The following is a 17611-nucleotide window of genomic DNA, read 5'->3' as shown; positions in this document are numbered from 1 at the left end:
AAGTGCCCAGCCACTTAGCCAAGAGATAACTGACAGCAACCAGTACTTCTTTAAGTGAGCACCTAGATCTTAATGTTGACAGTGGACTATTTGGGCAATGATCACTACTATCTTCAGGAAGGGTAAAGGGAAACCACCAGGAATAATGATGGGGCTAGAAACAGTGAGGCTGTTACTACCCTAGACCTCCAAGGGAAAAGGGAGGTAGCGGTTCTCAGAACCCAGGAGAGGGTTACATGGAGAAGCCCTCCTGGAGAGGAGCTATGACCTTCAGTTGAGGGATTCAACCAGCACAAGGCAATTCTGCAACTAAGAGGCCAGGAGAATCCATACCCAAACACCACACTCCTTCCTCTCTCCAGTCTCCTGGGGCTCTCCATTGGCTGAACCCAACCAGAAACCAGAGGGAAAGGGAGCAAGCCCATGGATATAGTCCATACTGGTCATTCTCCAGGGCCCCGCACAGGGTGCAGAGTAGATCTGGAGGACAGAAGACACCAAGCAAAGTTCCACCATCCATCTATACCCACTAATAACATTTTAGAGTTTCTCCATTCAGACATTCTTTTATATATAAAAAGGTTTATTTTTGCTATTTCTTAACTTTCTGCTTTCCCCAAGAAAACTGAGACATTTCCAAATATACAGTATCATACAATCATAGAATTGAAAGAGACCTTTGTATCATCTAAGTATCTAAAGTGTGAGTTCTAGTGTCCAAAATGTGGGCTAACAAATCTGATATTTTGAGCAAAAAAATGTATTAGCCTCACAACCGTGTAAAAAGAAATTCACCTATCACGCCTCATTCCAGGCCAGGAGAATTAGGTCAACTAAAAATTGCAACTCAAGATAAAATGTGATTAATCTTACAATCTTAAGTAGTTCAGGTGTAATTTTACCAAATTGCCTCATGAAGCCAGAGCAATAAGAAGGGAATAATATGGACAAGTTTCCAGGTGCATCTGACTCAAAATTGAGTCTTGATGAAACTTGGGTTGCTAAATACCATCACTTTCATCAATTGGGAAAGAGGGGTGGGGGGAATACAGCCCTTGCTCACTTAAACTGCTAATAATGTAGCTAATTACTAAAAAAACCTTCAAATACCCCTTCAAGTCTGATTTTATACTTGATGCAAAAATTTCTTCAATCGACTCCATGACTGATGACTCACTTGGCTTCAATTTTATTGCTAGAGCGCTCACTCTTGACACTCAGATGTACCAAGGCATGGCTTTAGCTATTAAATGATTTATTCTGCACTCAAATGGGCCTCCCTCAAAAAAACTGACAGATGCCCTATCTCAGAAAAATAAATAAGCCAACTATCAACTCTAAAACGAATCCCAAGCTATTTAGGAATTTAATATACGATAAAAGGAAGCCCCAGGAACAAGCAGGGAAGGGAGAGACTACTCAACAAGTGTTGACAGGAAAACTGACTGGTTGGTTGAAAAATGAGTGTGTTCCATATCTCATATCCTACATAAGCATGTCCCAAAATATGCAATGGAAGCAAGATATTTAAAGTTTTTCCACAACAAGTTGGGAGAGACTACTGGGAATGCTACGTTAAACAAACAAGTTGCTTTTTGGCAGGATTTCTTAGTGCTTCATGTTCATTGTGAATTGCCAAGATAGGAACTGTGTATGCAACATTTCTCAAACTTATTTGGCCATGGAACCCTGATTTTTTTTTGTCAAATAGCATTGAACAACTTGTGGAACTAACACTCTGTGGAACACAGTTTGGGAGAGACAGCCCTTTGCTAAAATACATTTATAAACGAAACCATCAAAAATTAGACAGTGATAGGGGAAGATAAATAGGATCAGATCATTCTGAGATACAGTAAGGAGGGAGAAAATACAAATTTTTAAAATGGTTAAACAAGGGGAATGAGAGACAAGTGGAAGTTAAGAAAAACACTGAGATTTTTTGTTTAGGTAACTATACCATCACTGAGACTAGAAATACAGGATAAGGAAGAAGATTGGTCAAGGAGAGATGACTTATGCTTTAGAACATCTTACACTTGGGGTGCCTGTAAATCATTCATATGGAGACCCCCTCTAGGCACCTGGATATATGGGTCCAGAAATTAGGAGAGACATCTAGCCCGGAGATGTAGGTTTGGCTCGCCATCACATAAAAGATGAACAATAAAGTGGAGAAACTGATTTAGGAGAAGTGGGTAGAGTAAGGAGAGTACGTGCTAAAGTCAGAAGCTTGAGGACTCAACACTCAAGGAGGAGTGGTAGAGAGAAACCTGTAAAGAAGCCTGGGAAGGCCCTGCTGAAGAGAGAGATGGAAACCCACCAAAGAGCGATCCCGAAGCCCAGGGGAGAGTGAATTTTTGGAAGAAGTCAAAGCATCAAATGTGGCCAAGAGGGAAAGTAAACCATGGACTGAAAAGTGTGGCTGGATTTAACAAAAGGAAGTCACTGCTGCTCTTAGCAGGAACCATTTTAGTAAAGCTTCATGTACAAAACAGAAATTCCACAAAAGCTTCCTGACATTCATAAAAACACAAAGTTCTCAAAATTAAAAAAATTTGTTAAATTAACATTGTCACAGTTTTAGATCAGGAAAAGCTTTGAAATCAGCTATCCAAGTACATGTCCCTGAAGTCTTTTATTACTTCTATCAGGTCCCTTCCTCCCCTTTAGCAAGTTTCCCAGGACATCCAGGTACCACGTGCAACTAAAAAGGCCACGAGGAACCCTGGCCACAGGCCTGTACCTCACCAGTCTCAGAAAATAAAAGTCATCACACAACTGGAGACCAAGGGACAGAATCAGAACTGATCAAATTTTGCTGGATTTCTACCATCAGTGAGTAATCCAAACTGAAAATACACGAATATCGTAAATAATATTAATATGTCTAGTTTTTATCTCCAATGAAATAAAGACTTAAAATCTGTACCAAAAGAAGTCTTCTGAAGGGATGTTAACCTTTCACCTGTGGATGGTGACAGTATGGACGATTTTTCTTTTTTTTCTTATTCTTTATAAGCAATTTTAAATGTTTCTGTTATTAGCACATATATGACTGAAAACTAGAGGTTTTTTAAGTGTCAGTAAAGGAATTCCTGAACTAGAAATATATTTTATTTTATTGTTTCATTGACTCAGCAGGGGGGAAAAAATCAAATGATGTCACCTTTCTGTTCTTCCGCTGGTAGCAGTAGAAAGAACACAAGCCAAAAAAAGCATGCTGGGCTGGCTCAGGAAGCAGAAGAAAATAACTTTAAAACAAATAACTTTTTCCTGTAATTTAACATTTTAAGCACACACCTTTCAAAAAAATCCTGTGTGAGGCTTTCAAGGTCTAGAGATCAAAAAAGATTATAGATTATGTCCTTTGAGAAAAGCTAGTTAATTTAATTTCATATCATTTTCCAAGCAAATAATAAAAGAAAACACCAAGCTTTTTTATCCTATTTGAGCAAAGCTCTGGAGTCAGCCGGCCTGGGTTCAGATCCTGGTCCTCCTACTGACTCATTATGTGACCTGGGGTCATTAACTTCTCTGTGCTTAGTTTTCTCATCTGTGAATTGGGCATAAAACAGCATGTATCTCACAGACAATTTGGTGACTTCTTGTATGTAAACAGCTGGCACAGCCTAAGTGCTCAGTAAGTGTTGCTGCTGTCATTACAGCAGATGTCAATTCTGTCAGCACAGCAGAATCACCTCTGGAGTATTTAAAAATCAAATGGCCAAAAATGACCTTGGTCCAACCGAATCAGAATCCCAGGGAATGGGTCTCAGGCATCCATATGATACCGACCCTGATATCAGTTTCCCTACATTAAACCCAGCATATATGAGGTTAAAACCAAAACACTCATTCACTGCTTGCTCCCTGGCTTCCCGGCTCCAGAATCCACTATCCTCCATGGAGACAGACACCACCAAGGACAAGCACCTGGATTCACTATCTCTTCCCCACAAAGAGATACAGGCTGGTGGGAAAGCTGTTGACCAGCAAGGTCACAGGCTCTCTCCTCTCTGCAAGGGTCTCAAGGCCAAACACAGGCTGGTGGGAAAGCTCTGACCAGCAAGGCCATATGCTCCCCCTCCCCTACCTAAAACCTCAAATAAAAACCCTTCCTTTTAGCTTTTTGGGGAGTTTGGATTTCAGCGTTAGCTGCCCTATCTCCTTGCTCAGTGCTGTGCAATAATAAAATTCCTACTTTCTTCCACGACAGCTGGTGTCAGAGATTGACTTGCTGTGCAACAGGTGAGCGAACTCACTTGAGGTTCGATATCAATTTGGTGACCCAGATGGGACCATGTCCCATGCAGACGTCTCACCTGTGGCACACTGGCCTCTGGCTAAAGGCCTCTCTTGGAAGCTGTCCTGCAGCTCCCTGAGCCCCTTGTCTCAGGGACAGCCCCAAGCGACAGGCTGCTGACCAGACGTCATTGGCCCTCTGTGCTTTTGCTTTGGTGGTGGAAGAAACTAGGTTCAGGGCTTAGGAAGACGTCTCTTGTAAGTAGCTGGTAGTTTTTGTTTTTGTCCTTGTGTTAACCTTTTCCAGCAGGACTAGCTGGAAACAATGGGTACCCGGCAGCCCTCTTGGCTCCATTTGTTTTGAAGTCGTGACACCCGGGCCAAATTTTGGTAAGTCCCCCGGGTGTGCACAACTGAGGTCCTTTATCCTTGCTCATTTGGGAAGATCTGCATAGCAGATCTTCATTTGTTGGGCGCCCACCGAGTATAGCACACAGACTAAGCTGGGACTGGAAGCACTTTGGTTTTTGGTCTTTGTTTTGGCTTCCTTTGGTGGCTGAGGGTTTTGGGGAAAGTGCACTTGTTTGTTATTTGTTGTTGTTTGTCTGTCTTTCCTTTTAAAAGTGTTAACATGGGAGGTGCTGCATCTATTCCACCTAAGAGCCCCTTGGGAAAAACTTTGGCTGATGGTCGACCTATAGCTATAAGACAATGTCTAAAGAGGGATGATTTTCTTTCGTAACACCACGTGGCCACAATATTCTTTAGACTCCAGAGGGAAAAAAAAGGCCACACAATGGATCCTTAAGTTGGGAAACTTTTTAGAGAGCTCTCATGATAAACAGCTGTTTTATTGGTACTTATGAAAAGACCAAATTAAAAGGAAACTATAATGACTAGTCTTAAGAACTTAATCAAACTTGGGGTCTCAGCTTCTCGTAGTCTTACAGATGCTAGAGAAAATATTAAGTTAACAAAGAGAAATTGGAAAGGGAAGAGTCACAGGACTCATCCCAATGGGATAAAAATCTTTAGCTAGTTATTAAAAGAAAAATGGGATAAATGGAACAGATATAAATAAAGTTAAAACAAGGTTTTAGTAAAACATTGCCTAAGGTTGGATTGGCTAAAGGGACCCCCATAATGGCTCCCCAACATTAAAGGACATCAAACAAACCTGTTGTATTTACCCCAGTTTGAAACACTTACAAGGTCAGGAGGCAGAAATCAGAGAGAGAAACCTGACCAACAACTGTTTGGGCCAATAGTTAGGCTGCTAGGGTTAACAAGACTATAAAGATTAACGTGTTTAAGCTAATATTATACAAAGAGGTTATGTCAACTTTGCCTGGATATTTGCTTTGGGAATAAATGTTATGCCTAACTGGGAATGCTTCCCCTACACAATGTTGCAATACCAAAACTTGTTAATGGAATTCTAATGTAAATTCTAATTAAAAGTATAAGAGTTAGTAAAACTAAGATAAAGTTTTATAAAAATTGATATACTTAAACAGGCCAATTTCAGTTCACCCAAACTGATGTATGCAATTGGAAAAGCCAGCTGCAACAATGAGGAGTCTGTTCTAATCTTTTGAGGCTTCTAAACAAAATTAGAAATACTTTACTGCCTCTTTAAGAGAAACTAATTAAATAATTAAACATGCCAGCAGCCGAACCCAAATCTGCTGCTTTTGTCTACTCTCTTGCCGAGCTTCCCAGCAAGCTTTGCTTCGCTTCAACTCCCCCAAAATTCCTGGTCTAAAATTGAACAAGTAAAAATAAGTCAACTTTTGAGAGAATTTGGAATTGTAATGGCCATTCTGGAAACCTGTTTCAGAAGAGGATTCAAAATCCCTCATAACGGAATGCAGTCTTTAATGAATATGCAAAAACTTCTAAGAGACAAAGTTATTTAACATGAAATAAAATGATCTTTGATGAATGAAAGCCTGTTTAAGTTTGCTGGTTTGATTTAAAATAGACATGTCCTCAAAGTTATTAGCATTGGCTATGATGCAGACACACAGCCTGGGTTTACTGGTCAAACGAGCTCATGTCATCTCTGTTACAAAATATATCAGCAAAACCAGTAACTCAGTATAATAGCTAATTTTGTTTAATGTCTCATGAGGTTTTTGTAGACGATCTAACTATAATTGTTAAGAACAGGTAAACTAAATAAAGATAAAAAGATAAAAGTTTTTGGAAAAACTTTTGAACAATAATTGTATGTATTATGATGTATGTACTTAAAACAACTGAAGACGATAGTTAACTGCTGTAATGTCACATGAAGTTTTTAAGAGTAATTGTTAAAACTGGGTAAGAGTTTTAAGTACAATAATTATGTTTTATAGTCTGCATACTTAAAAAACAGCTTCCAAAATCTTTTTAGAAACTTAAACTTTATAGCTTTATTAAGGTAAGTTAAATAATAACAGTTTATTGGGTATCTAGGTCATTTCCATATAAGATAAAATATTAAAGCTTAACTACTAACCATATATTTGTCTGCCTTTGGTTTCTTATATCACGGAAACTGAAAAGTGCTTAGGTTTATTGATAAACATGTTTTAGGTATGCTGAGGAATTTTCTATAAGAAAACACATATTTCTAAAACATCTGTATACAAGGAAAGTAAAATATATGTTTTCAGTAAAAAGATATAAAGAATGGAAATATTTTTATTTCTTGAGTTGAGAAAGATAAATTTGTCCTAAAGTACTGGGACAAATTCTGAATGTAAAAAAAGTAACCAAAGGTTTGTAAAAGTAAAGCCCTAAAGAGTTTTATGTATGGTCAAGTTGGCTAAGATTAAAGTAAATCCAATTAAGTAAATAAATTTATATGTCAAAAGTAAACTGGTACAAAATTAAAACTTGGTTTCCTCTTTCTTAAAAGATAATTTTCCTAAACTTCTAATCTTCTTTTGATAAAAAGATTATAAAAAGGCTGGTTTTTTTTACTATTTTAACTCTGTTTCCCCTTGACTGTTTCTGTTGTCACTTCAAGTAGATACCTGAACATGGTTTCACAGTGAGCTTTGTTTCCTACCTAAAAAAAATGTTTTAAAGCTTTTAATATTCTTGACAAGCTCCCCACTACACACAAATATTCAAGTCCCGAATCAAACCTTTCTTTTGACCTGGAAGAGGAGGGAGAGTTTCTCTGGGAATTTTCAGAGGGCCCCTGGGACTTCTCAGAGAGATTTGCTCTCTTCCTATAAGAAAAAATGCTGAACTAATTAGGTTTATTTGGCATATTAGACTACATGGGAAGCACTGTCAAATAAGTAATGATAAACTTTCTTAAATGATATTACGTAAATGAGTGTTAGGAATATAAGTATTTTAAAAATCATCTAAAATTATGATCTGTTCTGATTGTCAGTCATCACTCTGAAGTCTCACTCTGAATCCATCTCTCTGAAGTCCTACTTTAATTAATTCTGATTATTATATTATTATATTATATATTATATAATTATTATATTATATTACATTATTATATATAATATATTATATTATATATAATATATTATATTATATAATATTATATTAATTCTGATTATTATATTAACATAATTCTGATTATTATCTCAAAGTATTATATGTCACAAGAATTGTCAAGTGTCTTTGTAAATTACCATTTTTGAAAGGTTTTTTATTTGCAGACAGTTGCTGTTTTACTTTGATGTTTTTGCAAATATGTTTCATCTTCAGAGAAAGTCATGGAAAAGATTCTGGTGCCTACTCTAGAATACAGGTTCTGATAAACGTTCAGATTGTAAAACTAAACTGGGTAGAAATGACAGAACTCTAGCAGAGAAACTGATCACCTCACAAACTGCTGACACAAGATTAAGATCAAGAACCAATTACACAGGACTGAATAAACCAATAGGGATGATTATAATGTTTATGGCTTTTTCATTGAGATATTGCTGATTTTTGATATTTTGTTTTTTTCCAGTTTTAAAAAAAACCTTTTTCTCTATTCTCTTAAGGAACTATAATTTATAGCAAATGTAAACAAAATTGAAACATTCATCTTTTTCGCCCTATCTGAGCCCTCCAAAACATAAAAACTCCTGATGACTAAGTATTCTTATTCTCATGGCAATATGGTTGTTTGCACAAGTCCACTAAGAATCTGCTCTTCTTATAACAGGACACAATTATAAACACTGGTTATATTACTAAAGCTTTGACTGGAACACCATATTTGAAAAAACCATACAGGCTTGGATATAACAAGACAGCTTTTGAGGAATGAAGGTTGACATTCTGGAATAAAGCCACTTGGAAATATTGGCCTGGTACCTTGCTTATGGGTTCTGTGATCTGGAAAGGTTGAGCAGAGAATGTAGCTCACTCTGGCGGGCACAAGGAACCTCAATATTTTGGGGAACCTCACAAAGAGAGGGATTCACCCAAATCTGTAGGTACTGCAGGCAGAATATGATGACAGGTCTTTTGCTTGGCTTTCCTTGAGAGGCCTTTAAAGTTCAACCTGAGATTCCTTATCACATTCCAGCAAAGCAGATTTAAAAGAGCCTATATAATCAATTACTATTCTTGCTGTACTTATGTAAATAATTATGCCAAATTTATTAAAACTAGACTTATTTTGCAAACCAGTTAGTCTTAATTTGGCTATGTCTAGTGAAACTGAGGGTGACTTTAGAGAGAAAGATTATGTTTCAATAGAAACTGTAATACACATTTGTGGATATTGGATTTTGGTTCTGTCAATTGTCTTTAAGATTTTTGTTACATCTGTTAACTAGACTGGCTCCTGAATTCTTTTAGTCTCCTGAAATACCTGGCTACAAACCTCCACACTAACATTTTCAGGGTTTTTTCCAATCATTTTCATTTGGAGTCATCGAAAACTAAATCTTCCCTTTTTCCTAAAGCCTTGCAAACTGAAGCTGGAGGACCTAATATAAACTTAAGAGAGATTCATGTCTACTGCTGCATAAACCACTCAAAAAGCTACCCGAGTGCCTGATGAGACCATCAGAGACATTTCAAACTGCAAAAGATGCCTCAACCCTGACTTCTAGGAATCTTGACTGGCTGCCCCCTGGGCTCAAGAACTAGTTTATAATTTGTTCCAACCATTAACCTTGTTTTTCTCTTTTGGTTTCTCTAGAAAAACTTCTTATTAAATACCTGGTTACTTACTTACCTGATACAGGCCTAACTTCGGGAGCCCATTTGCATCACTGTCTTATTAAAAGACTGGTTCAGTGAGATGGAACAACTTATGCCCTGTTCCAGCAGGAAGCAGCTAGATCAGTCGCAGCACCAAATCCCTCAAGATTGAGAGATGGACATAAAATAGGGGGTAATTCATACTTACCCTGATATCAGTTTCCCTACATTAAACCCAGCATATATGAGGTTAAAACCAAAACACTCATTCACTGCTTGCTCCCTGGCTTCCCGGCTCCAGAATCCACTATCCTCCATGGAGACAGACACCACCAAGGACAAGCACCTGGATTCACTATCTCTTCCCCACAAAGAGATACAGGCTGGTGGGAAAGCTGTTGACCAGCAAGGTCACAGGCTCTCTCCTCTCTGCAAGGGTCTCAAGGCCAAACACAGGCTGGTGGGAAAGCTCTGACCAGCAAGGCCATATGCTCCCCCTCCCCTACCTAAAACCTCAAATAAAAACCCTTCCTTTTAGCTTTTTGGGGAGTTTGGATTTCAGCGTTAGCTGCCCTATCTCCTTGCTCAGTGCTGTGCAATAATAAAATTCCTACTTTCTTCCACGACAGCTGGTGTCAGAGATTGGCTTGCTGTGCAACGGCTGAGCGAACTCACTTCAGGTTCGATATCACATATTTAAAAAAAAGCTGCCTGACCACAATGATCAGAGCTGAGATCCAGGGGTTCGGTGTGCTTCTTTCACCTCCCTTCAGGGCCTCAGCATCCCTCACCAGGTGCTCTGCAGTGGTCTTTCATGTGTTTTCCCTGCCTCCTGATCCAATCTGCTACATCCTGTCTTCCACACAACAGCGAAACTCACTTTCTAAAGGTACAGGTCTGCTCAGATTCTTCCTCTGCTGAAATCAGCTATCTCTACTGACCAAATAAAACTCGAAGTCTTCAATACAATGTTCGTGACTCTGACAACTGTTCATTTTTCCTTCCTTCTCTCAGCAACAGTTACACCTTTCTGAACAGAGAGCCCATTTCCATGTGAGGTAGTGGCGTCCCCATGATGAGAAATCTACAATTCAGAAATGGATGGTAACTTGATAGGGAGATTGTAGAGGGGACTGCTTGGCAATATTTAAAGTTAATTTGGACTCAGTCTGTGATTCCACAAACTACAAAAGGTTCAGGGGTGAGGTGAGCCCTGTTTTCCCCAGAGACAAAAGGCTGATGATGCACCTTCTATTTTGGTCATCAGAGTTGGGTTTAAGTGTCATGAGTAGAGCCGAGATGAAAGCAGAGGATGGGAAGGAAAGGTGTCTGAGAGTCCATACCCCAGTGATTATCAAAGTTCTGACATTATTAGCCTGATTAATCTTCTCTAAGAGTGTTCCAGAGAGAAAGTACAGGCGAAGCACAAGTGCCACATATATAGAACATTAAGGAGCTTTTCCATCAACTCCTTGTAAGAGAGTGTTCTCTTTGGAAGTAGCATGTACTAGCTCAAAGAGCTCTCTCTGAAATTCCAAGTACCAATAAGATGAAGAAGCTATAAGGAAAAGCCAAGGTGTACCTCTAGCACCCTGTGTAGTACTAAAGGTTCAAAATGGCAGCAGTCTTACAGACTCCATCTTCTTGCAAAAAGATCACAACTAAGTCTGAAAAGTTATTATTACTATCCAAACACAAGGAAAGGTGCTTTTTAAACATTAAAAATGTTTTCATTTCTCTATAGCCCAAAATGCTACTATAGCATTATTTCAAAATTTGACATTTCATATCTAAGAATCATAATAAATCCTCTTATAGCTTAAGTATTAATTAAACCATTTTTAAATTCTCTAGGTGTGGAATTTTCCACATGAAACAACTAGGCATGACCACCACTTCTCTGGCAATCAGAAAACCAACGAATATCACTAAGTTTCCTGAAGGCTACTCAGGATTAGAGCCAAAGCCAAGAATACACTTGAAATTCTTGGCCCTTGGTCATGGGCTCTGACCTTCCCAGGGTAAGCAAAGTAAAACTGGACCAAGACGGCCAGAAATGATTCCTAAGGGCTCTCAGAGATCAATACCACACTAAGCAGAAGCAAAACCCTCTCCTGTTACATCTGATAGTGTTCTCTTAAATCTCAACACAGAACATTTAACCCTTCAAGGTCCTGACAGGAAAAAATATGTGAAGAAACTTCTTTAAAAAGTGATATGCGTTATTAAAAGTATTTAAAGACAAAAATGCTCTATCAATTATCTGTAACCAGCACCACCACCACCATTTGTGTTGGGATACTTCCCAAATAACAGAGCACTTCCACGCATATTATCTGGCAGCTGGTAGGTATCATTCTCATCTCTGTTTTGCTAACAAAGAAACTGAGACTAGCGGACAATAAATAACTTGTTCAAGATCACATAGCTGGTCCACAGGAGAATCAGAACGTAAATCTAGGTCTTCTCGTCACACATCCCCATACCCACCCTCCTCTCTCAAGACTTCAAATTAACAAACTCAGACAGGTAGTATTCCCTGCCTCTTCCTGGCCTCTTCCTTGCACTGTTTGCAATGCTGTTTCCAGGGCTCGTCTTGTGTCTCTCTAATCACCTCCACTCCTTTGTCATTCCTTTTTCTGACCTAATATTACTCAGCTTTTCAATGTAAGTATTCCTCATAAAAAGTAGAGTTGACTCATGAATAAAAGTGGAAGTGGAATTCAGAAGTAGTTCATTTTAAAACACTTTTGACTTCCAGCACTATGCAAATACTCATCATCATCTAACTCTATTTGGCTCTTGAGTTAGGATATTGATTATCTCTTGGGTTCCTGCATTTGAGATAGTGAGCAGCAAGTGCTGGATAGCAAGGGATCTGTTCTATTTGGCTTGGTTCCCGAGTTCAAATCATGAGAGTTCAGGTAGCAAGGTACATATCTACTTTGAAAAGCAATTAAAATATTAGTATCTGAAAAAATAAAAATAAAAACCATTAGAACAGGGGCCAGCCTGGTGGCGCAGCAGTTAAGTGCGCATGTTCCACTTCAGCGGCCCAAGGTTCGCTGGTTCGGATCCAGTGCAGACATGGCACCACTTGGCAAGCCATGCTGTGGTAGGCGTCCCACATATAACATAGAGGAAGATGGGCACGGATGTTAGCTCAGCGCCAGTCTTCCTCAGCAAAAAGAGAAGGATTGGCAGCAGATATTAGCTCAGGGCTAATCTTCCTCAAAAAAAAAAAAAAACTTTAGAACAAAACAAAAAGTATAGTATTTAAATTAAATACTGAATTTATGAGAACTACGGTAAACCTTCAGAGACGGATGACCTCTAAAGAAACCTATATGTTCTCTGCATCATTACATTAAGTTGAAAACTAAGAAGAAAATATGGAAATAGTCACTCTCCCTTATTCCCCTAGCAGAGCGCAGCTTCTCTATTTACAAGATCTCTTTTAGATCCTTGGCATTCTTCAGGGGCAAAACTGCCGGGACTTTTTTTAGTGAAATCAAAGTGGTCTCTAGCAGTCTACTGAGAAAGATGGCAACCATGAAACAGTGTATCTTTGCAAAAAAATCAATGTAAATTGGAATATAATTTCAATTGTGGTAGGTGCTAAAAGATGGCACTTTTTCCTCCTGAATTTGGTGAACATGCAATTTCCTTTTTTTTTTTAGATTTTATTTTTCCTTTTTTCTCCCTAAAACCCCCCGGTACATAGTTGTGTATTGTTTTTTTATTTGTGGGTCCCTCCAGCCGTGACATGTGAGACACCGCCTCAGCATGGCCTGATGAGTGGCACCATGTCCACGCCCAAGATCCAAATCAGTGAAACCCTGGGCCGCCAAAGCAGAGTGCATGAACTTAACCACTCGGCCACAGGGGCCTGCCCCCTGCCATTTCTTGTTGATAAGGAAGAACTAATCTAAAGTGGTGATGGTGGTGGATATGCGTAAAATAATTCAAATGCGAAATACCAGAATACTAATCAGAAAACATAGGTTTTAGTCTTTTCTGCCAAGAACTAACCATGATGTTGGGAAGGCCACATCTCTGGGCCTCATTTTCTTTAACTCTAAAATGAGGTGTTAGCTTTGATGATATCTAGGTCCATCTCAGCTCTAAAATGCTCTGATTCCCTATTTAAAAAATTTTTACCTTTGTTATATTTTAAAAGTGTTGTAATAGCTATAAAAGCAACATACATTTAGTGGTTTTAAAAAATCTAGACAGACATAGATAAGTAAACAGAAATTACCCATAATCCTACCACCCAGAGATAACTGGTAACCCTCACAGAAGAAATACATGTGGTGTTTTATAACCTGCTTTCATTTTATGTATTTTAAACTTCCTGCTACAGTATTAAATGTTCTTCTAAAACATTGATTTTTTTTTTTTAATGGGCAAGGGGAGAAGGCAGGCATTTCAGAATTACTCAGGGGTTACCCTAGGAAACGCTCCTTGCCCCTTCTGATACACCCCTGGGGGATGCAGCTCTTCCCATCAAGAAGCACCATGGGGGGAGCCACTGTGGGCAGAAACTGTTATTTCCCTTAGGAGCATTAGGGCAGAAAACAGCCAAGGAGCACTGTGCCTCCAAAATCACTTTTAGTGGCTCCCGAGTTGGAATGCACCATCATTTATTAACCAATTCCCTTCACTAGATACTAAAGCTATTTTCACTGTTATAAACATCGCACTGGACATCTGTGTAGCTCTGTCTTTGGACATGTCTGTAATGAAACCCTTGTACTTCCTCTTCACTAACTAGTAATAAAAATCAATATTTGGGGTGTCTTTGAGGAAGTATTAAGCTGCAAAGTCTCTCATTCCGTTCCAATGAAATGCTATTAAATATGGAAATCTGACATAAAAAAGAAAGAATGAGGCTCAATTAGGAAATTTGGTTACTTACCAGCATGTTTGATCCAATTATCATAAAGACGCATGGTCCTCGACGTAAGATCACTAAAGGCCATTTTCCACAGGATTTACTGGCTCTCAAAATGGATTCTTCAGGAAAACAAAAAAGAAATGTGTTTATGATCTATAAATGCAAATAAAGCCAAGTTTATAGCAACACAATATTTAAAATGCTAAAAATTTAATAGGAATAACTGGCAAAACAATAAACTTATTGAGGGTAAATGCATTAGTGAAACACATTAAACCCTGATGCAGCTGCAAACATTTAAGATTTTTTGGCATTATCAGGACGATGCTTACTTCACTCTAAAGGCTGACATTCTATGTACAAGATACAAAAGGAGTAAATGATTTCAGGAACATACAGGAGCATCTCTTTTATGGCAACAACACACATCAGGAATGGACTGCACCTCCCATAGCAATGCTAAAACCCAGATAAAGAACATCGAGAAGATACACAAAGTTTCAAAGAAGCTCCTCTGATCCAGACTTACAGCTGATCTTCAGGTATAATAAGGTGTTCTATACTCAAGTTTTTACAATTTAAGTGGAACAGAGGTAGAAAGAGGGAGGCAAAGAAGATGTACAAGATCCAAGGAGAAGTTGCCTAGATTTTCTGAACAGGTAGACAAGAACAGTTACAAAAAGCAGTCTTCTGAAAATGATCAGTGAGGGGAAACTAGCTCCATTATAACTTAAAAGATATTCTAAATCTAGAATAATTAAAACAGTGTGCCGCTGGCACAGAAAGAGGCAAACCAAGGGGACAGAACGGAATGTCCAGAAATACACCAAATACATTTGGGAATTTAGAACTGCATTTCATAAATTCTAAGATGTACCCTTTCCTACATTTTCACATCTCCGAAATCAGCATACACCTTACAAATGGATAGTGTGTCATAAAATGAATAGTATATTGATTCCCAACTCATACGGTGGCATGATGAAAAAGCTCTGGGAATGGACAGTGGTGACAGTTGCACAATAACACAAACGTACTTAATGCCACTGAACTGTACACTTAAAAACAGTCAAAATGGTAAATTTTACCACAACAAGAAAGAAACCCTAAGGTCAGTAACAGGAAAATTCAGACTTTCTTCTAGCATTCTAAAATAAAACCATTTAAATATGTATATATTTTTCTTTAAAAAAATTTTTTTTACTGTGGTCTGAATAGTTTGTAAAATTGTGAAATTTCAGTTGTGCATTAATATTTGTCAAACACCATATAAATGTGCCCTTGCACCCCTTGTGCCTACCCTCCCCTCCTCTTCCTCCTGGTAACCACTAAATTGTTCTCTTTGTCTGTAAGTTTGTTTATATTTCCCATATGAGTGAAACCATATGGTGCTTGTCTTTCTCTGTCTGGCTTATTGCACTTAACATGATGCCTTCATGGTCCATCCATGTGGTCGCAAATGGGACGATTATGTCTTTTTTTATGGCTGAGTAGTATTCCATTGTATATGTATACCACATCTTCTTTATTCAGTCATCTGTCGTTGGGCACTTGGGTTGCTTCCACGTCTTGGCTATCGTGAATAATGCTGCAATGAACACAGGGGTGCCTAGTCTCTTTGTATTGTTGATTTCAAGCTCCTGAATTTGTTAATTTGTCTGTGTTATCTTGTAAATTGTTGAGTTTTTTAATGATAGCTGTTTGAATTCTTTGTCATCTAGGTTATGGATTTCTGTTCCTTCAGGGTTGGTTTCTGAGTACTTGTCTCTTTCCTTCTGGTCTAGAGCTTTAATATACCTACTTATACTGCTTGATGGAGTAGATTTTTGCTTCCTCATGGTGCCCTTATCTGGTCACAGCTGCCATCTACCTCCACACGATGGGGATCAGGGGCTGTGTATTCTGGGCTCCTCACGAGCAGGGGCTCCCCAGCTCCAGCCACTGACTGCTTTTCTCTCTGAGCAACTGATCTATGGCAGATCTGGAGCACCGGGCAGGGGGAGGGGTACTCTCCTTCCCCAGTGCTTCCCCTAGCCTCTGCTTGTCTCTCTGTACAGAGCTCTGGGCCATTGCAGGACGGTGCACTTTCCCTTTCCCCGCCACCACTGCCAAGCTCTCTGCACAGTGCTCTGGATGATCCTGGGGCTGGAGTGCTGGAAAGGGATGGGGCACCTCCCTCACCTGCATACTTTCCCCGCCACCACTGTTATGCTCACCACACCATGCTCCGGACAATTCTGGGGCTGGAGTGCCAGGTGGGGACAGGGCACCCTTTTCACCTGTGCGCTTCCCATTGCCGCAGCTTGTCTCTCTCCACAGAGCTCCTCCAGAGGATCCAGCCCCACCATTTTCAGGCATATGGCTGTGTGAGTCTCCCAGACATCTTTTGTGATGTGTATATGTCCTCTGTTGGTGTATGAATGTCCTTTTGGTTGTATCTTAGAGGGGAGAGTCCAAGGGAAGAGCTCACTCTGCCACAATGCTGACGTTGCTCATATATATATATATCTCTCATATATATATATCATCATATATACATCATATACCATATGTATACCATATCATATATATATATATGGTATTTGATAAAGGTGGAAACTCAAACCAGTGGGCACTGAATTACCAGCAGTTATTCAATAAATGGTGGGTACATCTGAATAGCCATCTGAAAAAAAAAAAGTTGGATCCAAACATGGATAAACTCCAATTAGATCAAAGATTTAAATAAGAAAACTAGTATCATGAAAGTACTAGATTACAGTAGGGAGAACACTTTTATAACTTTGAAGTTGGAAAGGACTTTCTAACTTTGATTTAAAATCTATAAGACATAAGAGAAGACTAACAAATTTGACCATAAGAAGAAGAAAGTAAAAAGCCACATAACAAACAGGAAAAGAAAAGTTCAATTCATATCATAGACTACTCTCTCTAACAAATAAAGAGTTCCAAGAAATTGTTAAAAAGATGTATAAACCAAGAAAAAATGGGAAAGTTTCACAGAATAGGATATACAAATGAATCTTCAGCATGAAAAGTTGCTTAACTTTAATCATAGTAAGAAATATACAATTTTTTTACATTAGATGGGCCAAAGTCCAAACATTTTTATCATCAGATGGGACAAAATCCCAAAATGTGTTACCTCTGTTGGCAGGACTATGGGAAACTCATACATTGCTGGTGGGAGTACAAAGTAGTATAACCCTTAGTGAGGGCAATTAGGCATTATCAGTAAAAATTGTAAATGCATATTTTTTAACCCAGCAATCCTACTTTCAGAAACTTATCCTGTAGATATAC

At 38.7% G+C, this 17611-nt stretch overlaps 1 protein-coding gene across 3 annotated transcripts in view; it reads right to left on the bottom strand.

The window, feature by feature from the left end:
• ELOVL7 (ELOVL fatty acid elongase 7) overlaps positions 1-17611 on the bottom strand; it is an 85402-nt gene that overhangs the window by 23130 nt on the left and 44661 nt on the right. For all 3 annotated transcript variants that reach the window (XM_044772059.2, XM_044772071.2, XM_014831037.3), the window contains exon 2: positions 14330-14427. In XM_044772059.2, the coding sequence (XP_044627994.1) occupies positions 14330-14393 (64 nt within the window). In that variant the 5' untranslated portion in view covers positions 14394-14427. The remainder of the gene's footprint in view (positions 1-14329; positions 14428-17611) is intronic.

This window comes from Equus asinus, chromosome 10 (assembly GCF_041296235.1).
Source record: "Equus asinus isolate D_3611 breed Donkey chromosome 10, EquAss-T2T_v2, whole genome shotgun sequence".
NCBI lineage: Eukaryota > Metazoa > Chordata > Mammalia > Perissodactyla > Equidae > Equus > Equus asinus.
Note: the sequence above shows the minus strand (reverse complement) of the source record. Positions and strands in the feature narration are given on the sequence as shown.